General features: G+C 42.6%; 1 protein-coding gene and 1 non-coding gene across 2 annotated transcripts in view; one reads left to right on the plus strand and one right to left on the minus strand.

Annotated features, from left to right (window-relative positions):
* INVS (inversin) overlaps window positions 1-23,683 on the plus strand; it is a 162,000-nt gene that overhangs the window by 129,508 nt on the left and 8,809 nt on the right. Inside the window, 2 exon segments of the mRNA XM_043567058.1 lie at window positions 1,088-1,362; window positions 16,766-17,483. Of these exon segments, the coding sequence (XP_043422993.1) occupies window positions 1,088-1,362; window positions 16,766-17,483 (993 nt within the window).
* Window positions 19,010-19,116, minus strand: LOC122475555. The gene has a single exon (XR_006295237.1). It is a non-coding gene; the product is annotated as a U6 spliceosomal RNA (small nuclear RNA).

Consider the following 23,683-nt stretch of genomic DNA (forward strand, 5'->3'; position numbering starts at 1 on the left):
CTCCCACCGAACTCCTCATTCCCATCCAATCTGCCCCAGCAGACTTCACATCTTTGAGAAGCCCCAGCCGGGAGCTTCCGGACTCCTCCAGACAAAACTAATCACTTCTTGCTCTGTGCAAGCACACTAGCAGAGCACTTCCTCCATTATTTGTTAGGTCTTTGTTTCCTCAGTGTCCCTTCTGAATCGAAGTTTCCTCTAGGGAGGCTCGAACCCCATGGTCCTCAGTACCCAGTACAGAAGATGCTCAATAAATGTTAGTTTTCTTCCCCCTTTCTTTCCCCTGGAAATCCCTACCAGTTGATGCTATTGGTCACACAAACCTTGTCCTTAACTCAGCTCCTTCATCCTCAGGCAACTTGCCCCTTTCTGGAACTGGGCTGTCACAGACCCATCCTCTTCCCATTGCCTCTCGTTTCTCCTCCTGGCCTCTCCTGGCCAGCCCTCTTCTAGTCCGTTGCTATCCACAGGTGCCAGCCTCGCCACCACGAGGTGGTGTGTATGACTTTTTGAAAATCCTCCTGCCTTCTGGACCTCATCTGCAAAATGAGTGGCTTTGCCTCCTTAGCTGGAGCTCTGGATAGCCATGTGGCAACTCACAGGTGTATTATAATCAGTTATGAGGTGCTTTGTAAGTAATCGTTTCATATAATCCTAAGGTTTGCCGATGGTCTTTTTTAAGAAATAGACAAGATTAAAGGTCACCCCTGTGACTGGCACTCTCAGCAGCATTCTGATGTGCTTTCTGGAATAGGAGAAAAAGGCGTGGAGTCACAGGCAGGGATCCCACACACCTGCGCTTGGGCGCACACACCTTAGGATTGTCGTATCTCACAAACATAGTTTTCCATCACGTGTGCCCCAGCTGGGCAAAGGCTGATCTATAAGATTCTTCTCTGCTTCATCTTCTATTGAGCTCTAAGGTCTGCAAAAAAGACTGAAAATTGTGACATTGTGGTAATCATGAATTTCCAAATCCCTCCTGTGATGTGGTAGCTCCTCATAAAATTTAAATCTCACTCAGGAATATTTGAATGGGTCACACTCTTCTAATTTTTTTCCTCTTTCCCCTTGGCTTTGCTTCCAGGAAGCGAGAGGAAGAAAACAAACGAAGAGAGGCAGAACAGCAGAAGGGAAGACTGAGCCCAGATTCCTGCAGATCCCAAGCCCCTCCCTGTGTGCCCAGCACCCAGGCTGAGCCCCATAGGCAGAGCTGGACCCCCAGCAAACAGCATCCCACCAGCAGCGCAGCCCAGGACCCTGAGGGGAGAGCCTGTCGAGGATCTCCAGGCAGAGCCCCCCAGAGGGAGGCTGGGAACAGCCCCCCAGATGTGCAGGGAACAGACCCCAGAAAACCAAATGGTAGGTACCCTTGTTATCTGATGCCAACCCGTGGACTGTGGGCTCTCTTGATTGATGTATTTATTCCAATTCATTTAAGGTAATTATGGCAGCACCTAAGACTGCAATTTTATTATATATTTTCCATTTATTTCCTCTGATTCTCATTCCTGTGTTTCTTTTTTCCCCTTCCTGTGGACTACTTGAACATCATTTAGGATTCCATCTTGATTAATTTATAGTGTTTTTGAGTGTATTTCTTTCTACAGTTTTTGTGGTGGTTGCTCTGAGTATTACCATATACTTAGCATGTGTCATATATATACATATGTGTGTGTGTGTGTGTGTGTATATATATATATATATATATATATGGCTTATAACTATATATATATATATGGCTTATAACTAATAACACTTTACCACTTTTTAAAGTTTATTTTTTTATTTAATTTGAGCAAGAGAGAGAGAGCGAGCACATGTGTGTGCAAGTGGGAGAGGGGGGAAAGAGAGGGGGGAGAGGTAGAGAGAATCCCAAGCAGGGTCTGCACTCAGTGTGGAGCCCAACACAGGGCTCAAACCCACAAACCACAAGATCATGACCTGAGTCAAAGTCGCATGCTCACCCACCTGAGCCACCCAGGCGCCCCGACATTTTACCACTTTGAGTGAAATGCGGAAACCTTACATCCATTTAGGTACCTTTACCTTCCCCGCTTTTAAATATCACTGATTATCAGATGGCATTCTAATTTTGTCTCAATCATCAAATATAATTTATAAAAGCCATGAGGAAAAGGACACTCTCTTCTTTGTACCCAGAGTTCTGTTTTCCTCTTGTTTCGTCTTCCTTCCTCGTGCTCCAGATTCCTTCTTTTATCATTTTCTGTCTGAAGAAACTTCTTTAGTCAGTATTTAAGGATAGCTCTGTTACCAACAAATTCTTTGAGTTTTCCTTTGAGGAGGTTTTTGTCTCATTCCTGACAAGTTGGTGAGCCAGATCCAGAATGTACACTTGAAAGGGGCCGTGCCCCTTCTTCTGGGCCCCATGGTGTCAGATGAGAAATCCAGTCGTTCGAATGGGTGTTCCTCGGTAATGTTTCCAGGTAACATGTCCCTGCTCTCTGGCTGCTTTCAAGATTTTTCTTTACCTTTAGTTTTGAGTAGTTTAATATGATGTGTCTTGAGATGGATTTTGGGGAATTTATCCTGTTTAGATTTCACTTAGTGTGTTGGGCGTCCCCAAGACCCCACCCTGCCCCCACCCGGTTTAGTAATTTGCTAAGAGCACTCACAAGACTCAGCATGTGTTTGTACTCACAGGTGGGATCTATCATAACAAAGGGCTACAATTCAAGATCAACAAAGGGAAAAGGCACATGGAGCAAAGTCTGGAAGAAACCAGGTGCAAACTTCCAAGAGTCTTCTCCCAGTGGAATCACACATAAGACATGCTCAGTTCTTCTTCCAGCAATGAATTGTGACAACCAGTTAGCCTTTTATCTACCAGGAAAGCAAACCTAAACTTAGGACTCCAGGAATTTTATGGGGTCAGGGATATAGGTACCATACATCTCTAGCATATACTACGACTCCAACTTCCCAGAAGGAAGACAGGTATTCAGTGTATATTATAATATTTGCACGAAGCAATTTAAGTATATTGAGCCATTCTTATAAATTAGGAAACAGTGAGAACCCTCCAGGAATCTAAGTGCAAATGCCAACATAGTGAAAAAGGCAATTAATGTCTTAGTATTATTATAAACATAGTTCTGACTTTGTGGACCCCAGAAACAAGTCTATTAGATCTCACGGTGACCCGATTCAGGGCTTGGACAATTCATTCTATCTCTCTGAACCTTAATTTCCTTAGCTATAAAATGGGGAGGCATACTCAAAAACCAGCAAATGGATAAACAAAAAAAGCAGAAATAAACTCATAAATACAGAGAACAAACTGATAGTTGCCAGAGAGGAGGGGAGTGGGACAGTGGGCAAAACGGGTGAAGGGGAGTGGAAGGTACAGGTTTCCAGTTATGGAATGAGTAAGTCATGGGAAAGAAAAGTACAACATCAGGAATATACTCAATGGTATTGTCATAGTGCTGTATGGTGACAGATGGCAGCTATTTGTGGTGCATAGCATGACAGAATTACTGTGTTGTACACCTGAAACTAAGGTAACGTTGTGTATCAGCTATACTTCAGTTTTGAAAAAGAAAGAAAATGAGGCCATACTCTACCCTGCAAGGCAGTTATAAGTGGAAATAAAATAATTAATGTAGAAAACGTATCATAGCCCACGACTCATCGTAGGTCTTCAGTAACTACTATTATTAAACCACACTGATGATCTAGCCAAAAACAACTACATAAAAGCACACATGAATTATCATAAACATACCCAGAATATAATTCCATAACCCACTTTGTAGTGATAATGCATCAGCAAGGTATACTTTAAGGAGGTCTGATGCCTTGTTATATATTCATTCAGGTAGTGTTAACTAGACTCCCCTGATGTACCAACCATGCTGAATTTGAGTAAATGCCTTCTTAGCTTGAGGTCACTGCATATTACATTCCCTCTATCCCTATGGATAAAAATGCCTCTTATTTTTCAGATCTCAGGATGAATGTTCCTCCCTCTGTACAGCCATACCTCCCCACTAAACAAGCCTTCATTTTCCTGCTATATGCTCCCATAGGCCTTCTGCACCTCCGTGTTAGAAAGATCGCCACCTTTTATTGTGATTATTACTGGCTTATTTGTCTATTTTTTCCTATAGATTACAAGATCTTAAGATCAGGGTTGTTTCATTTATCCGCTGCTATGTGAAAAAACAAACAAACAAAAACTACACTAAAATTAAGTGGCTTAGGACCACAATTTATTATTTCTCATGACTCTGTGGGTTGGAACTGCAGTTCCTCTACAGTTTCACCTGGTGTCACTCATGTGACTACATACAGGCGAGGGTCACTTGAATTGGGCAGCCTACGATAGACTGACTTGAATGTCTGGCAGTTGATGCTGGCTATCAGCTGGGATTCCTTGACTCTGCTTTACATGGTCTCTCATCCTCCATTAGGCTAGACTGGCCTCCTCACACAGTGGTCACAGGGCATCATTCTAAGAAAGCAAAGGCAGAAGCTACAGGACCTCTTCAGGAATAGGCTCTAAAATTTGCATGCTGCATTCTATTGATCAAAGCAAGTTAAATGACCAGCCTGACACTAAATGTGATTTAGAAATATACTCTACTTTTGTGCACACTAAGATGGAAGCAGTTTTCGACTGTTGAACACTCTAGCACAGGTCCTTTATGGCCACAGATTATTCACATTCCTCCCGCAGGCACAATATTCTCACTGTTTTCTCAGGACCCAAAAATGTCATCTCAGTCACCACATGAAGCTTGAAGTTTGGGCTCTTGAGGCATATGTCATGTCCAGATGTTGTCAAGTTTCCCCAGGTGTGAATCATCCCAGTTCAGGGACTGGTCAACCAAACACACAGTATCAACCCCCAAACACACCCGACAAGCAATGGTGAGGCAGGGACAAAATAACCATAGTAGACACCCTTGCTGCACAAGGGGAGAAATGAGAAGCACATAACAGTCACTAGCCCATAGCAATTCTGAAAGCCAGCTGGCTATACCTTAGCAGGTCCCCTACTCTGAAGTATGGAATGTTCCTTGATTAGGCTATGGTTTTACCCCTGTGTGTGGTTTCCTAGTCCATTATTCTCCTTGTCACTTGGCTCTTCCACCTGGGCTTTCAGTTCTGCTCTCTGAGACATCTTCCTTTCCATAAGACATAGCCCATGTTTGCAGTTAAATAGCTTTCTCAGCCTATTTCCGATCAATAGGAATTTGAGGTTCCAGAGGCTCCCGTTTGTTTTGAACTGCCTCAGCAGTTCAAGCTGGTGATACTCTTTGTGATGCAATTACCCCAGAAACTTTCTGGGTTTCCTATGAATCTGATTGGGTTCACTCCATGTTCTAAAACTACATCCAGGGGTGCCTGGGTGGCTTAGTCGGTTAAGCATATGACTCTTGGTTTTGACCCAGGTCATAATCTCACAGTTTGTGAGTGTGAGCCCCATGTAGGGCTCCGCACACTGACCGTGTGGAGCCTGCTTCGGATTCTCTCTCTCTCTGTCTCTCCCTCTCTCTCTGCACCCCTCTCGCTTATGCATTCTCTCAGAATAAATGAATGAATGAACGAACGAACAAATAAATAAATATTACAAAAAAATTTTTTTAATTAAAAAAAAAATACATCCATAATTATTTCCCAGACAGGCCTCTCTCTATTTTGGGTGGCTCAGGCTGCTGTAGTAAAATGCCCTTGAAGTTCTTAAAGTTCTTTTGTTTAGTTTAGAGTGCCTACAACACACCATCTTAGATATTTTTGAGGTCTTAATACAGGGTTCCACAGTAATTCTCTTGATTTGATCTTTATCCATAAATTGTATTTTACTACGAGACTCTTTCACTGGCTGGAAAGAATGAAAATGGGAAACAGTTTCTAACCCGGCACATTTTAGGCTCTGTATATTTCCTCTAGATTCCACATGCAAACTGAGAAGTTCTTTCCTAATTTTCTTTCTTTCTCCCCACACCTTATCATACGCAGCTAAAAAGGCCAGTTGATATTTTCTTTGGTGATTGAAACTGGAAATCTCCTAAACCATGTTTATAAATTCATTAGGTATGTTTTCTGTCTTCTAAGTTACTACAGGTAACTTATGCCAATTTTGCCCTTTATTCTGCCACTGAGTAATACAATGGACCATTCTCCAGACTCCAGTAGTGATGTCCTCTTTGTTCTTTCAGCCTGTGCTAATAGTCTCTTCACTGCCTTTCCAGCTTCTGTTCACTAACCGGTCCGAGTCCATGTATGGGTTCTTTCTTGTTAGGCTGTCGGTTTCTGTGTTAGTTATCTCTAGTGACATAACAAGACCCCAAAAACTGAGTGACTTAAAACAACGATTTATTATTTGTCACAATTCTGTGGGTTGTCTGAGCAGTTCCTCTCCTAGATTGCTATGGCTCACTCATGTGGCTGGTGGAAGGTTGGCTGGGCCAGAAAGTCCAAGATGGCGTCCTTCACATTGGTGCTGGCTGTTGGCTAAGGTGTCTCAGTTCCCTTCTCATGCCCTTTCAGCCTCCAGGAGGTTAGACCATCTTCCTTGCATATCGTTCTCAGGGCAGTGCTCTAAGAGAGAGAAAGCCAGAAGTGACAAGCTCTCTTGAGGCCTAGGTTCCAAAACTTTCGTATCACTTCTGCCACCTTCTGTTAATCAACTCACAAGGCCAGTCCACATTCAAGGGGATGGAGGCATAGACTCCACCTCTGGTTTGAAGATGTTGCAAAATCACATTCTACACTGGGATGGAAAGAATCTTTGGCCACAAGGAGCAATGTCTCTTATTTCTGTGTACCTAGCACTTCTGAAGCAGGGGAGCTCCTCATTTATCTGAGGGCAGGAACTGGTGTCCTGAATAAAGAACCTTTGGGAAGAGCCAGATTCAAATATATGGACAGTGCCTCAGAGAAGCCCAGCATCCAAACTTGGGGGAAAAGTAAGAGGAATGGAGGCTAGTGAGCCTGATTCAGGTGTAAGGAGAGGGAGCTGCAGTTTCACGGGCAGCCTTTGCCCTCCTTTACCTGCCTAAGAGGCCAGAGTGCAAAGGAAAATTGGGAGATACATCTAGGAATCGAGACTGGCCGTTGGACTGGAGCTTCTCTAGCACAGTATTCCTGGGAAACCCCAACATAATTGGGCAGATGGCACCCCGAGATACTTTGTGTTTGGCTAAGAAGGGTCATGAAGAAGGGTCTCAGCTGCTTCAGCCAATCAGTACGCACACAGTGTAGACCTTGAGAGGTGGGCATCCCACTAGGAGCCCAGAGATGGGAAATGTGGGCCACTTCTTTTTCTCCTTCATCCTGTCTCATAGAAATAGACGATGTTAGAGCTTGAGGGTCGTTAGAAAGCATCTAGTACAGTCTTCTCAACACAAGTCAGGAAACTGAGGCCATGGAAGAGGAGTTTGCCCAAGGTCTCTTAGTAAGTGATTTCTTTCTTCTCTCACATAGTAATTCTTCCTCTCTTGTTTACAGACTGTGTAGAGCATCATGGCTAAGTGCATGAGCTTTAGAACCAAATAAACTAGGTTCACATTTAGACCCTACCACTTACTAGCTATATAATCTTGATCAAGTTACTTAACCTCTTGAAGCATCCATTCTTTATTTGTAAAAATAATAATAATAATGATAGATGATAATACTGCCTGCCTTAGAAATTTGTGAACATTGATGAGATAACCCATGAAAAGATTTAAACACAGTGCCTAAAGCACTCTATAAATATGAGCTGTTATTATAATTAACCTCATTATTATTTCAAATAAAAGGTAGGGAAGGAAGGAGACATAATATTTAGGAAGATCACTGAGCGGAGGCTGGGTTTAGAGGGCCTAACTAAGACACAGTAGCAGAAGGGTGAAGAGTAGAGGATGGTCTGGAGAGTAGAATTGAGAGGACTTGACAGCAGATGGCCTGTGGGAGGTGGTAAGATAAAGTTGTCTTTGAGTCAGTGTGGTTTTCAGGAGAGTCTAGTGGAGGAGAAACTCACTGTTTTAAGGGCCATCCCTGGTGTTATCTTATTTCTCACCATATGGGCTGCCGAGCTAGTGGGTATGACTGGTGGGAGTACGTGGGCCCTTACATTCGGCACGTGTACAGTGGGTAAGGCAGAAATGTCAGTTACCACCTATATGCCAAAGACTCCCTGACCTCTTCTCCTTGTTCCGATTGACTTATGTCTTCACTTGGATGTCTCAAAGGCGTCGCAAACCCAACCTATCCAAGACAGGACAGATGAAAATTTTATGCAAACCTGCTCTGTGTACTGGTTAGCGATATACTCATCCATCTGTACGTTCAGTCCAGGAGTAATCCTTATCTCCTTTTCCTTTACCACCCATGCCCCATCTGTCACCAGGTCTTATCTCATTTACTTCCTAAATATCTTTCAAACCCATTTTCTCTCTCTCATCTACCACCATATATTCTGCCTGGCATCTTCTTACCTTCATCTCTAACTTGGACTATTATAGTAGCTTCCTAACTGGTTTTACTTATCTGCTCTGGCTCCCCTAATCCATTTTCCTCTCTGTGAACAGATTGGTCTCTTCAAAAATGAAACCTCATCATATCTCTACCCCCGCCTTAAAGCCCTGGAGTTAACCACTTCTCCAGTGAATCCTGGTTCCCTTTGTTGAAGAATGGTATTAGAAATCAAGATCTGGGGGGTGCCTCGGTGGTTCAGTGGGTTAAGCAGCTGACTTCAGCTCTGGTCATGATCTCATGGCCTGTGAGTTCGAGCCCCACGTGGGGCTCTGCTGACAGCTCAGAACTTGGAGCCTGCTTCTGATTCTGTGTCTCCCTCTCTCTCTGCCCCTCCCCCGCTTGCCTCTGTCTCTCTCTCTCTCTCTCTCTAAAAAATGAATACACATTAAAAAAAATCTTTTTAAAGAAATCAAGATCTGAGTGCTAGGTAGGCACATTACTACTGGAGTACCATTGCTCCTAAGCCCTTTCAGCAGACAGAGCTAAAAATTATTTACATTTGTTTCTGCATCTAGCTGTGTGTATGTGTATTACACACACACGCACACACACACATACACACACACACACACACACACACTCCATGAGTTCATATTTATGACACCTCCAATTCTATTCAACACCACAGAGTTTATTCTTTTCTATTTGAAGTGCTCCCTCCAGCAGTGAAAGATCGGCTCCCTTCATCTATGATATATACGTTTATTTGTTCAATCCTAGTATACAGCACAGCAGTTTCAGAATTGCTAACCCATACCCCTGCAAGAGACAGACTTACTACCTAGAGCACGGTATTTACAGACATTACTTTTTGTCCTTTTTGTCCTTACAGTATTCAGCCAAAATCTGTTTTTGTGAAGTTACTTAGGTCAGTTTTCTTCTTCACCTTTTAGTGTGGTTACCTAATTCATTTGTAAGATAGTTAGGTTTGTTTGTTATTATTTATATTCCATTTTGAGTTCTTTTCCACATTCTAGTTGATTTTAATTGTTGGGCCTTTTTTTTTGTAGTTGGGTACTTTTTATTTAAACAGGAAATGATGTTTTTCCTAATTACAAAATTAGTTAATGTCCATTACAAAACAATTTTTGAAAGATAAAAGAACAAAAAATAAATAAAAATCTTCCTTAATCTTAACAACTCTTATAACTTTGGTTCCATTCCATCTACTACAACTTTCCTTTTTTTTTTTTAATTTTTTTAACATGTATTCACTTTTCAGAGATGAAGAGAGACAGAGCATGAGCAGAGGAGGGGCAGAGAGAGAGGGAGACACAGAATCAGAAGCAGGATCCAGGATCTGAGCTGTCAGCACAGAGCCTGATGTGGGGCTCAAATGAAGGACTGTGAGATCATGACCTGAGCTGAAGTCAGTCACTTAACCAACTGAGCCACCCAGGCACCCCTAGAACTTTCCTTTTTTTAATTCAGAAAACTGGGCATCCTGTTTTGAGATCTTCTTACATCGTCTCCTTATTTTCAACAAAAATGTTACTAGCTGCTTAGTATTATATCAGATTATGAATACAACATGACTTGTTTATTCATGTCTGTGTTGTAGGACATATAAGCTAATAGACGTTCATATAAATTTTTGTGTACACAAACATCTCTAATTTTTATGGGTCTTTAAACATCCTGTCAAATTTCATTCCGGGAAGGTTGCAGAAGGTTGTCGTACCCTTTTTTTTTCCTATAATTTATTTATTTTTTATAATTTACATCCAAGTTAGTTAGCACATGGTGCAACAATGATTTCAGGAGTAGATTCCTTAAGCCCCTTACCCATTTAGCCCATCCCCCCTCCCACAACCCCTCCAGCAATCCTCTGTTCTGTATTTTAAGAGTCTCTTATGTTTTGTCCCCCTCCCTGTTTTTATATTATTTTTGCTTCCCTTCCTGTATGTTCATCTGTTTTGTCTCTTAAAGTCCTCATATGAGTGAAGTAATATGATATTTGTCTTTCTCTGACTGACCGATTTCACTTAGCATAATACCCTCCAGTTCCACCCATGTAGTTGCAAATGGCAAGATTTCATTCTTTTTGATTGCCGAGTAATACTCCAGTGTGTGTGTGTGTGTGTGTGTGTGTGTGTGTGTGTGTGTGTGTATGTGTATATATATATATATATATATATATATATATATATACCACATCTTCTTTATCCATTCATCCGTCGATGGACATTTGGGCTCTTTCCATACTTTGGCTATTGTTGATAGTGCTGCTATAAAGATAGGGGTGCATGTGTCCCTTCAAAACAGCATACCTGTATCCCTTGAATAAATGCCTGGTAGTGCAATTGCTGGATCGTAGAGTAGTTCTGTTTTTAATTTTTTGAGGAAACTCCATACTGTTTTCCAGAGTGGCTACACCAGTTTGCATTCCCAAGTCATACCCTTTTAAAAGCAAAGAAACAACAACAACAAAAACAACCAAACTCTCTCCAAACATTTAGGCAAATAATGATTTTATTGAATCCTAGTTAGCAGGATAGAATTTTGTCATATTTTCATTGGCTTTGTGTATTTATTTTCTGGACTGTTCACAGATGTCCTCTGTCAATTTTTATATTGGTTTTTCATTTTCTTAATATTCCTTTTTTTTTTTAATGTTTATTTATTTTTGAGACAGAGAGAGACAGAGCGTGAGCAGGGGAGGGGCAGAGAGAGAGGGAGACAGAATCCAAAGCAGGCTCCAGGCTCTGAGCTGTCAGCACAGAGCTCAATGCGGGGCTCTAACTCACAAACCGCGAGATCATGAGCTGTGCCGAAGTCGGATGCTTAACCGACTGAGCCACCCAGGAGCCCCAATTTTCTTAGTATTTCTAAAAGTTTGTTACATAATAAAAATAGTAACGTTTGTCTATCATAGATAGTGAATGTCTTTTTTTATTTTACCTTTTAATTCTGTTTAATTTTTTCTTTTGAGATTTTTCTTCTTGTGATTTTATGCTAAGAAAGGATTTTCCCATGGGGCTCCTGGGTGGCTCAGTCAGTTAAGTGTCTGACTTTGGGTCGGGTCATGATCTCGTGGTTGGCGAGTTCGAGCCCCACATCGGGCTCTGTGCTGGAGCCTGGAGCCTTCTTCGAATTCTGTGTCTCCCTCTCTCTCTGCCCCTCCCTTTCTCACACTCTGTCTCTCTCTCTCCCTCGAAATAAAGAAACATTAAAAAAGAAAAAAAAAGAAAAGAAAAGGTTTTTCCAACTTTAAGATCTAACAAACACAGCAATTTTTATTATCTCAAATTTAATTTTTTATATAGGGATGGAATCTAATGACTTCTTTTTAGATAATAGGCAGTTGTTCTAGCCATATACATGGAATAATCTTCCATATGGCTATGGAGTAATAGCCATATACATGCAGCTGCAAAATTGGCAGCGGGCTTTGTGAATGACGGCTTCAGGAGGGGTACAGCATCCCTCTCTGGGTCCACACCCACAAATTAAAAATGCTATCAAGGGTGCATGGGTGGCTCAGTCGGTTGAGCGTCCGACTTAGGCTCAGGTCATGATCTCACGGTTTGTGAGTTTGAGCCCCACGTCGGGCTCTGCGCTGACAGCTCGGAGCCTGGAGCCTGCTTCAGATTCTATGTCTCCCTCTCTCTCTGACCCTTCCCCACTTGTTCTCTCTCTCCTCTCTCTCAAAAATAAATAAATAAACATTTAAAAAAATTTAATACTATGTTTATTATATACTTTTACAAATGGGTATATTTTTAGCTTTGTCTTTTTTCTCACTAATCTATCTATATTAATACCCAAATCACATTATTTTATTACTAGTTAATAGTATCTAATATCATCTGTCTCCATTATTTTTCCTTTTTTTAATGAGGTGTGGTTGATATACAATGTTACATTAGTTTCAGGGTTACAACCCAGTGATTGGACAGTTCTGTACATTTTGCAATGCTGGTCACAAGGGTAGCTACCATCTGTCACCATACAACCCTATTATAATATTATTGACTATATTTCCTCTGCTGTACTTTCCATCCTATGACTTACTCATTTTATAACTGGAAGTTTGTACCTCTTAATTTTTTTCCTTTTAATAGAGTTTACTTTTTAGGGGCACCTGGGTGGCTCAGTTGCTTAAGCGTCTGACTCTTGATTTCAGCTCAGGTCATGATCTCATAGTTCATGAGATCAAATCCCACATCGGACTCTGCTGACAGTATGGAGCCTACTTGGAATTCTCTCTCTACCTTTCTCTCTGCCCCTCCCCTGCTTGCTCTCTGTCTCTGTCTCTCAAAATAAATAAATAAGCTTAAAAACTAAAATAAATAAAATAACTAAAAATGTTTTTAAAAAATAGAGTTTACTTTTTAGAGCAGTTTTAGGTTACAGCAAAATTGAAACAGAAAGGCCATACACTCCTAGCCCCCAACACATGCATACTCCCCCACTATCAACATCCTATAGCAGAGTGGTACATTTGTTAAAAGTGATAAACCTACATTGATACATTCTTATCACATGAAGCCCACAAATTACATCAGACTTCATGCCTGGTGTAGGCTTTGACAAATGTATAATGTATCCACCATTAATTACAGTGTCATACAGAATAGTTTCACTGCCTGTGTTAGTCAGGATTCTCCAGAAAAACAGAACCAATAGGATATATATAAAAGAGGAGGTTTGTTATAGAAATTGGCTCGCTTGATTATGGAGGCTGAAAAGTCCCACGATCTGCTACCTCCAAACTGGAGAACCAGGAAAGCAGGCGGTATGATTCAGTGAATCTGAAAGCTTGAGAACCAGGGGAGCAGATGGTGTGAGGCCGAGTCCCCAGGCTTGAGAATCAAGGGGATGAGGGGGCTGATGGTAGAAGTCCTGATGCAAGTCTGAAAGCTGGAAAACCAGGAACTCCTGTGTCTAAGGGCAGGTGACGCTGTCCCAGCTCAAGCAAAGGGAGCAAATTTCCCCTTCCTCCAACTTCCTGTTCTATTAAGGCCCTCGGTAGACTAGATGTTGCCCACCTGCATTGGTGGGGGCAATCTCCTTTACTCAGTCTGCAAATTCACATGCTAATTTCTTTTGGAGACACGCTCACAGACACATGCAGAAATAATGTTTTCCCAGCTGTCTGGATGTCCCTTATCCCAGTCAAGTTCACACACAGAATTAACTATCACACTGCCCTATGAATCCCCGGTGCTCTGCCTAAGTATCCTTCCCTCCCTTGAGCCCTTGGCAACCACTGATCCATTTACTATCTCCATAGTTTTGCCTGTTTCCAAAAGGTCATTTAGTTGGGATCACACAATAGGTAGTCTTTTCAGATTGGCTTCTTTTTCGCTTACTAATATGCACTAGTGATATTCGTGTAAGGGAAGTAATATTTCACTTGGGAATATCCTCCATGGCTTGATAGCTCATTCCTGTTTAGCACTTATTTCCTTTCCATTCATTTCTGTTAAGTGCTAAATAATATTCCATTGTCTGAATGTGTCACAGTTTAACCATCTATTCAGCTACTGAAGTACATCTTGGTTGCTTCCAAGTTTTGTAAATTATGAATAAAGCTACCCTCAACATCCATGTGCAGGTTTTTTGGGTGGACATAAGTTTTAAATTCATTTGGGTAAATGACAGAGCACAATTTCGTGATTGTATGGTAAGAATGGTTGTGTATGGAACCGCCACACTATTTCCAAAGTGGTTGCACCATTTTGCATTCCCACCAGCAATGAGTGAAGAGTTCCTGTTGTTCTACAGCCTCTTCAGCATTTGGTGTTTTCTGTGTTTTTGGGTTTTCAACCGTTCTAATAGGTGTGTAGTGGCATCTACATTGTTAATTAATTGGGGCTTTTTTTGGTGTATGTGAACCATTATAATGGTTCTAAAAGTCAGAGCTGTACAAAAAGATATGAACAGAGAAGCATCGCTCTCCCCCAGGCCCACTACCCAGTTCCCATTTCCCTCTTCTTTCTATCCCTTTCCTGACCCATCCCAGTTAGTACCCAATCTCTTCAGTTTCTGGTTTATCCTTTCTATATCAGATACAAAGGGGCGCCTGGGTGGCTCCGTTGGTTAAGCATCCGACTTCTGCTCAGATTATGATCTCAGGGCTCATGAGTTTGAGCCCCACGTGGGGCTCTGTGCTGACGGCTCAGAGCCTGAAGCCTGCTTCAGATCCTGTGTCTCCCTCTCTTTCTGCCCCTCCTCCACTTGTGTTCTGTCTCTCTCTTTCTCTCAAAAATAAATATTTAAACATTTAAAAAAACACAAATGAGGAGATACAAGGATATTTTCTTATATCCCCTTTTGTCTTACATGAAGAGTAGCTAGTTTGGATACTTTTTTGCACTGCAAAATAGTTATTTGAAAGTCTGTTTCTGAAAACACATTATCTGGATACCCTGTGTGTCCATTTTTATTGTCTTCTGATATATCTGCCTGCATATCTTTGATTGAGTGGTAGACATTTAATATAAAGAACTATAGAAATAACTTGAGACCTAAGATGATATTAATTCCTCCAGAAAGGATTTGCATTGGCTCCCAGCAGGCATTTAGGAGTGTGAACAATCCAAGATCACCTTAATCCGGTTTCCAGAATGAACAACCCAAGATCACCTTAACCCAGTCTCCAGAACTGAGATGATGCAAAGCTGCACTCAGTCGCTGCAAGGGTCAATTTACCACGCATTCCCCTTTTCTCCTAAAATAGAGCCCTCCAGGGTTCCAGTCCAAAAGAATGCTTCTTGCAAGGTTCTGGACTCCCAAGTGTTGTCCTCTAGACCTTGAGGAAATGATTCCCCTAGGAACATATGGCCCCAAATGCCTTGCTCATCTCTGTTGGTTACCTGCTTCTCCTGTGTCTTGGCCCCCTATTTTTCCTGACTTGTTAGCCTTTTGATGTCTTCAGACAGGTGGTTTGTAATATTTTGTTAGGCTGTTCTGTTGTCCTCAGTGGTGAGTATGCCTCAATTCTGCCATTATAGAAGTTCCTGCATTCCTTTTTACATTGAGTCTAAAATGTTTCATTTTAGATGTTGTATTTATTGATTTTTCAAATAGGTGTGTTCTTTCCTCTTATTTTTAAATTCTTTTGTGTGTTTAATCAGTTCATGTGTGTGTGTGTGTGTGTGTGTGTGTGCGCGCACTATTCTATTAGCTAAGCTCTTGCCAGTCTAATAATGCGATTGTGTCTGTTAACTCATTCATGGTAGGTTGTTTCCTCATGCATTTTATAATTTTGGATTATGAAGTCATTTTCAGAAGGACCCCTCTGTGTGGCCTGAGTTGAGGGAATGCCATGTTAAAGCAATATTGTGTTTGCTTCTACAAAGCATCTTGCACCACCATCTTGGTTCCTTATATGAATTTTTCCTATGGGTTAAGAATAAATGAAAATGAAACCACGTGAGGCAGAGAACTTGGGTTTTGAATTTTCAAAGGAGACTCTTTCCCCCATCCAGAACCCAGGCTAAGACAACCTTGCTTGCTGTTTCCCAGTGCTGGCAGTTAGATTTTTTTTTTTTTAATCTGGACTATCATTTCCCAAAGGATTTACCCCCTCAGGAGTCCTGGCTTCATGCAGGGTCATGGTTCTAGCTAACTATCTGCCTGCAAGCCCTCATTTTCTGTCCTTGTCAAGATGTGCACAGCCAGATATTTAATAAGACCAACTGTTGCCCACTCCACCGCTACTATCTGCCCAGACGGCTGCTGGATCAGCTCACACGCTTAACACCCAGATTTTCAGTTTTCTCTTTATTTTTGGCCTCCCAAGGATTTCCTTTATTTTCTTGAAGGCACCATGGTGCTTGTAAGAGAATGTTTATTGTACTTTAGTCAGCATTTGTAGGTTCTTTTTTTTTTAATTTTTTTTAACGTTTATTTATTTTTGAGACAGAGAGAGACAAAGCATGAATGGGGAGGGGCAGAGAGAGAGAAGGAGACACAGAATCGGAAGCAGGCTCCAGACTCCGAGCCGTCAGCCCAGAGCCCGACGTGGGGCTCAAACTCACAGACCGCGAGATCGTGACCTGAGCTGAAGTCGGACGCTCAACCGACTGAGCCACCCAGGTGCCCCAGCATTTGTAGGTTCTTGTAATGGGAAGGATTTCAGGTTATCTAACATTCCATTGCTAGAAATAGAAGTTGAACGTTTTTTTTCTGACTAGAGTCACTACTATCATGGTGAAGCTATCGGACGAGTGTGAGTATTTTATGTGAAAAAATGGGCAGAATTGCCCTACTATGTAAGTTTGGGACAATAAATATTCTTTCCTTTTTTCCTTATCTCCCCAAGAATCATCCAGAGAACACTCTAAAGGCCGATCTGCCTGTGTCCACTTCAGCCCCAGTAAAGGCAAGAATGGAAACAGGCATCCGGGAGTCTCCTCTGTTGAGAAGTCCGGAGGTGAGACAGTTGGTGAGCGGCGGTGTGACAAGGGGAAAGGCTTCTTGAAGCAGCCCTCCTGTATCAGGGCGGCTGGGCCTGATGAGGAAGGAGAGGACCCCGGTTGGGCAGCTGCAAGCCTTCCACAGCAGGATGGCCACCGGAAGCCTGGCAGGCGGCAGGACCCAGCACCCAAGGCCAGGTGTGCTTCCCAAAAAAGGCGCATTCAAGAGCTCAGAGGAGGAAGGGGCTCCCCGGCTGGTTCTAGCCGGCCTGGCAGTGCCAAGGGGGAGGTGGTCCACGCTGGGCAGCATCCTCTCCACCATCGGACACCAAGAAACAAAGTGACACAGGACAAGCTCGCAGGAGGGATCTACTCAGATTTGCCACAGAGCACAGAGGTGTTGAAGTCGGGAGTCAGGAAGCTGGGAACATCTGCCCTGTCTGAGGACACCCAGCTATCCAAGGAGACTGATCCAGCACCTGGTCCCCTCTCTGGGCAGAGTGTCAATATTGACCTTCTCCCCGTAGAACTGCGGCTGCAGATAATCCAGAGAGAAAGGAGCAGGAAAGAGCTGTTTCGCAAGAAGAACAAGGCGGCCGCGGTCATCCAGCGGGCCTGGAGAAGGTAGGACGATGGGGGTGCCACGAGTCTCTGATTCTGTGGTTGTCCTGATGCTCCTAACATGACACGCCCTGTGCTCAAGTGGCATTTTCTAGTGAATTCCACGTGCTGGCACAAGGCCAATTTTACTGAACCCGCCCATAAAATTCACTCACGTGTAGGTCCTAGTTATTTACATTGGATGAGCTATTTGGAAGATGTTTTTGCCAAGAAAGGTAGGAAGCACCCAGGATAGCCTGGAGTCAAGGAAAAAAGCCTCAGTGTGTAACCAGGAAGCCTGAGTTTCGGGTTTCTGACAAGTTATCTGACCTCGGGCAAATCACGTGGCCTCCCTGACCCTCAGTTTCCTCACCTGTAAAATAGGATTTAGTTATCGCTGCACCCATCCTGTTTATACGGCAGGCTGCTGAGTGAGATAGTGTGCACTTCGTAATTTCTAAAGTACTACCCGTGGAAGATATTTTATTTTTCTTTTTATGTTTTTACTACCCACAAATTAGTCACACCCCAAGTACCTAAGCCAGGGTGCGGTTGAGGGGCTGAGTATTAAACATATTGCAACAACCTGTGAGAGCACCTGCCAAGCTCGGAATGTTGGGTAGGTGCTAGGAGTGGTGGTGGAGGCTCCCTGAAATACGGAGACAGATCTCTCCAGGCAGGAATCTCTGGAGGACTGGAGGAGTCCTTTGCGACCAGTTTTTCACATATTTCATAGTCTCCTCCATCTATCTGCAGGCCCCACTAGGGCCTAAATCTACATTAGGCCTTAGTAATGACCAGCGTCTGGGGGAGGGCTGGAGCCACTGCCCACAGCTGGGGGTCAGGTGGCCTCCATCGCCAGAGAGGAAGGTTGACGGGGGGAACAAAGCAAGCAAATCACTGCGAGCACAGGTGTGCCGCATGTCAACACCCTTGTCAGGAGATAAAAGGGCAGAGAGACCCTAACGTTGGCAGAGAAAGAGGAGAGAGCGGGAGAGGTTCTTGTGAGATCCAGGGAGAGGCCTCAGGGACTGTGGTGCCAAGGACTGCCTGGCCGGAAGCCGGGCGATCTGCTCCATGCTGGCATGGCCTTTGCTACAGTGGGTCCTCGTGTCCGTTCAAGCTGCTGGTCTTATAAAGTCACCTCCTGCCTGAACCCCTTTGCTCTCCCAGCCATCCCAGGAAGCCATCACGATAGGGATCAGTGTTCCCATTTTTCAGGCAAGCAAATGGTCTCAGGAAACATGACTTGTCCTGGTGATACAGATCAGGCACTTGAAGCTCGGACTCAAGGGCCTTTCCCGTATGTTCTCAGTAAAGGCAGTGTTTGCCGTGGTCAAGATAACGGCAGCGGAGGCCGGCCTCACGCTCCTCACCTTAGAACAGGCTGGGGGAAAAGGGCTGCCTGGATGGTGCTCCCGCTCGTCAAGGTAATGTTGTTCCAGGGGGACGTTTTATTACTGTCATTAATACTAGTACTTGGCATTATTAGGCACTTGTGCCAGATGCTGTTCTAAGTAGTTTTATGTGTGTTAACTGTTTTTTTTTTTTTTCATATGGAACGCTTCATGAATTTGTGTGTCATCCTTGTGCAGGGGCCACGCTAATCTTCTCTGTGTCATTCCAATTTTAGTATATGTGCTGCCGAAGCGAACACTGTGTTAACGGATTTAATCCTTCCCAATAACCGTGTGAGGCACTGTTCTTATCCCCCATTTCACAGATGAGGAAACTGAAGCACAGAGAACTTAATCAACCCACCAAGGTTGCAGAGCTAATAAGTGCTGTACTGGCTTGAAGCGGAGATAGTCTGACTCTGAAGCCATAAATGGGGATGGTCCTTGCTCTCCCTCCTTGGGGAGTTCTGCCAGGATGTGCACTGGCTACCGTCCCAGAGGAACTTTTTAAGTATTTCAGCTGAAACTTGGGATCGAAACAAGCCAACAAGGTGTACCATATCAGGCCCCACAGCTGCTCCCTAGCTGAAATGCCTTCCAGTCAAGCTGTTTCTTTGACTCCTTTGAAGAGTCAGAAGCTGACAGGTCCTGTCCGTAAGTGTGCATAGCAGCAAATGAGCCTTCAGTCATCCCCCCAGGAACAGTGGGCTCATAGTCTGTAGGCCCATCTGGGGAGGCAATTACACAGGTCCTCTGGCTGCACCATTGTACAATTCTGAGATGGGACTTTGACTCCCAAAGGGATTGTGGGATGCTGCGCATTGTGGGAAGTCGCATGTCTGGTGACAGTAGAAACAGTCCCATTGATTCTGTTATACAGCCTGTGCATCTTCTGTTTTAAGTACGGGAGCTCACAGCATTGTCCTGGAGCAGGGTATGGTGTCTGACACGAAACCTAAGGAGCAACGAGGGGTGGGGTAGAGCACAGGGCTTGGCACACGCGTGCTCCACAAATGCAGACTATCGTAGGAGACATGTTGAGGACGGAGACGGGCAGACTGGGAAACGGGCAGGGGTAGGGCGAGCAGCGTGAATCTTGGGCCCTGAGGCGGTGAGTGAGGCTTAGTCTTAACGTGTGAATCTTATTACCAATCAAGACTTTATTTTCAATGTTGAAACTGGATACTGGATGACCTAAGTGAGGCTGGAGAGTTGCTGTGGCTGAGAGCAGTTGTTGTGTTAAACACTTCCGTCTTCATCTAAACATTTGTAAACTACCTTCCTATCAGCTCTTCTCTAGCATGTTGTGAGGTCAGTAAGCAAGGCCGGGCTGGACCATAAGGAGAGCCGTGAACCCTGGGCTGATAGGGATGACTGGGCATCTTAGGACTCTCAACAAATCAGAAGTCCTATTTTTCTTGAAAATAGAAGAACAGAGGCTGTTACTCTAACCCCTGGCACCATCCTATCATCTGGACAGAGACTCAAAAGTCTGCATTCCGCTATCGATTAGGTGGAAACTGTACACAGTGAAAGCCAACACCTGGGCTTCCCAGTGAGTTTTCTGCCTACAAACCAAAGAAGCCGAACTATGGAGCAGTATTGCCCCGTTATCTCTAGCTTTTCTCCAGCTTTTCTCCATAGTTGGCTTTTTGGAAGTGTGATCTATAGTCTAGTAGAGAGGTGCCTGGTTTGGCATGCTACAGGAAAAAGAAGAGTCATACAGTTTGAGTGAAATCGGCCTTTAGGGCAAGAGAGAAGTACCTAGTACCTGCGCCTAGTACCACAAAGACTTCTCAGCAGACTTCAGGAAGACGTCATTTCCCATTTGGTGTATGGTAAAATCAGGCATGGGGCCTGTTGCTTTCTGCAGCACCTTATAAGCTCACTAGTAACTCATCAGCTACCAACCTGATAATGAACAGTGATGCAGGTTTCCTTGAGAGGCTCCAAAACAGCTGTGTTCAGTAAGTTTTAGAGTGCATGTGGGATAGACCCCATCAACCCAACGTTAGATGTAAAGACAGCCATCATCCCCATGTCCCATACCTTTCTCCCACTCCAGGCCCCACCCTGCAACAGAATGAACCTAGTAAAATACAGCTCTTACTTTTGCCATCCTTTTTAAAACCCTTTGCCGATGCCCACTAAGTACATAGTACAGAGCAAAGTCCTTAGCAGTATTTGGCTGTTAGACCAGACGGCACCGAGTTTGAATGTTGGTCTCTCCTGGCTCTAGCTGTGAGACCTTCTGCAAGTTACTCAGCCTCTTTCCCCACCAGTTTCATTGAGCTGTAACTGACCTACAGCCTTGTATAAGGTGTACAGCATAATAACTTGGCTTACATATATGATTCATATGAAAAGATTACCACAATAAGTTTAGTTAACATCCATTATCTCAGGGAGATACTTAAATTGTTTTTTTTTCCCCTTGTGATGAGAACTTTTAGGATTTACTCTCATCAACTTTCATATAGACCATAAAGCAGTGTTAACTATAGTTATCATGTTATCCATTATATCCCCAGCACTTATTTATCTCATAGCTGTAAGTGTGTATCTTTTGGATCATCTACACCCAGTTCCTCCTCCCCTCACCCCTTGCCTCTGGTAACCACAAATTTGATCTTTTAAGATTACACGTAAGAGTAAAACCATACAGTATTTCTTTCTGACTTCACTTAACATAATGCCCTCAAGGGCCATCCGTGTTGCCACAAATGGCAGCATTTCCTTCTTTTTATGGCTGAATAATATTCTACTGTATATATACACCACCGTTTCTTTATTGATTCACCCATGGGTGGACACTTCCATGTCTTGCCTATTGTAAATAATGCTAGTGTGAACGTGGAGATGCAGGTATCTCAACAGTTTTTCATCTCCTTCTATATAAATCCCCAGAAGTGGAATTGATGCATCATATAGTAGCTCTATTTTTAACTCTTTGAGGGAAATCCATACTGCTTTCCATAGTGGCCAAACCAATTTACTGTCCCGTCAACAGTGCACAAGACTCCCATTTTCTGCACACCCTCACCAACATTTGTTACCTCTTGTCTTTTGATAATTGCCATCCTAACAGACATGATGTGGTAGATCATTGTGATTTTGATTTGTATTTCCCCTATTATTAATGATGTTGAGCACCTTCTTGTGTACCTGTTGTCCATTCATGTATCTTCTTTGGAAAAATGTCTATTCAGGTCCTTTGCCCATTTTTATCAATGGATTATTTGGGGTTTTTTGCTATTTAGTTGTAGGAGTTCCTTATATATTTTAGATAATAACCTCTTATCAGATACATGAGTTGTAAATATTTTTCCTCTTCCATAGTTGTCTTTTAATTTTGTTGATTATTTTGCTGTGCTGAATCTTTTTACTTTGTAGCCCCGCTTGTTTGTGTGTGCTTTCAGTGTCCTATCCAAAACAAACAAACAAACAAAAATAAAAAAAATCTGGCAACGTATCTGTCAAGGAGCTTTCTTCCTGGGTTTTCTTTTAGGAATTTCTGGTCTTACATTTAAGGCTTTTTAATCCATATCAAGTCTATTTTTGTGAGTGGTGTAAGATAGGGGTCTAGTTTCATTCTTTTACGTGTGAATATCCAGTTTTTTCCAGCACCATCTATAAAACAAATGGTCTTTCCTCCATGGAGTGTGCTTGGCTCCCTTGTCAAATATAATTGACCATATACGCACGGGTTTATTTCTGGGATTTTAGTTCTCTTCCATTGGTCTATGCATCTATTTTTATGCTAGTACCATACTGTTTTGATTACTATGAGTTTGTAATAAAGCTTGAAATCAGGAAGTATGATACTTCTCTCTTTGTTCTTCTTTCTCAGGATTGCTTTGGCTATTTGGGTACTTTTATGGTTCCATATAAATTTTATAATTGTTTTTCCTACTTCTATAAAAAATGCCACTGCAATCTTAATAGGGATTTCACTGAATCTATAGATGACTTTGGGTACTATGAATGTTATAATATTCCTGCAATCCGAGAAGACAGAATATCTATTTATTTGTGTCTTCAATTTATTTCATCAGTGTTTTGTAGTTTTCAGTAGAGATCTTTCACTTCTTCAGTTGAATTTATTCCTATCTTACTGTTTTTGGTGCTGTTGTAAATGGGGGTCATTTTATTAGTTTTGCAGATAATTTTTTAGTGTATGGAAATGTCACTTATTTTTGTATGTTAACTTTGTATCCTACAACTCTACTGAATTTGTTCATTAGCTCTAACACTTTCCGGAGTCCTGAGGTTTTTCTGTATGTAAAATCATCTGCAAATAGAGACAGAGTCACTTCTTCCTTTCTTTATGTGATGCCTTTTATTTCTTTTTCTTGCCTGACTGCTCTAGCTAGGACTTCCAGTACTGTGTTGAATAGGAGTTGTGAGTGGGCACCCTGGTCTTGTTCCTATTCTGAGGAAAAGTTCTCAAATTTTCACCACTGATGTTAACTGTGGACTTGTCATGTTGCCGTTATTATGTAGAGGTACATTTCTTATATACCTAATTTGTTAAATTTTTACCATGAACAGATGTCAAATTTTGTAAAAATGCTTTTTCTGCTTCTATTGTGATAATCGTATGATTTTATTAACGTGACTTAGAACATTGACTATATATTTTGTTTCTTCTTGATTCAGTCTTACAGGTTTCTAATAACTTCCATTACTTCTAGGTTGTCCAGTTTGTCATATAGCATCTTATGGTTGTTCCAGTTCATAGTAGTATCTTATGGTCCTTTGCCTTTCTATTGGGGATCAGTTGTAATGTCTCCTTTTTTAATCATAATTTTGATTTGGATCATCTCT

The sequence above is a fragment of the Prionailurus bengalensis genome, chromosome D4 (genome assembly GCF_016509475.1).
Source record: "Prionailurus bengalensis isolate Pbe53 chromosome D4, Fcat_Pben_1.1_paternal_pri, whole genome shotgun sequence".
Classification (NCBI taxonomy): domain Eukaryota; kingdom Metazoa; phylum Chordata; class Mammalia; order Carnivora; family Felidae; genus Prionailurus; species Prionailurus bengalensis.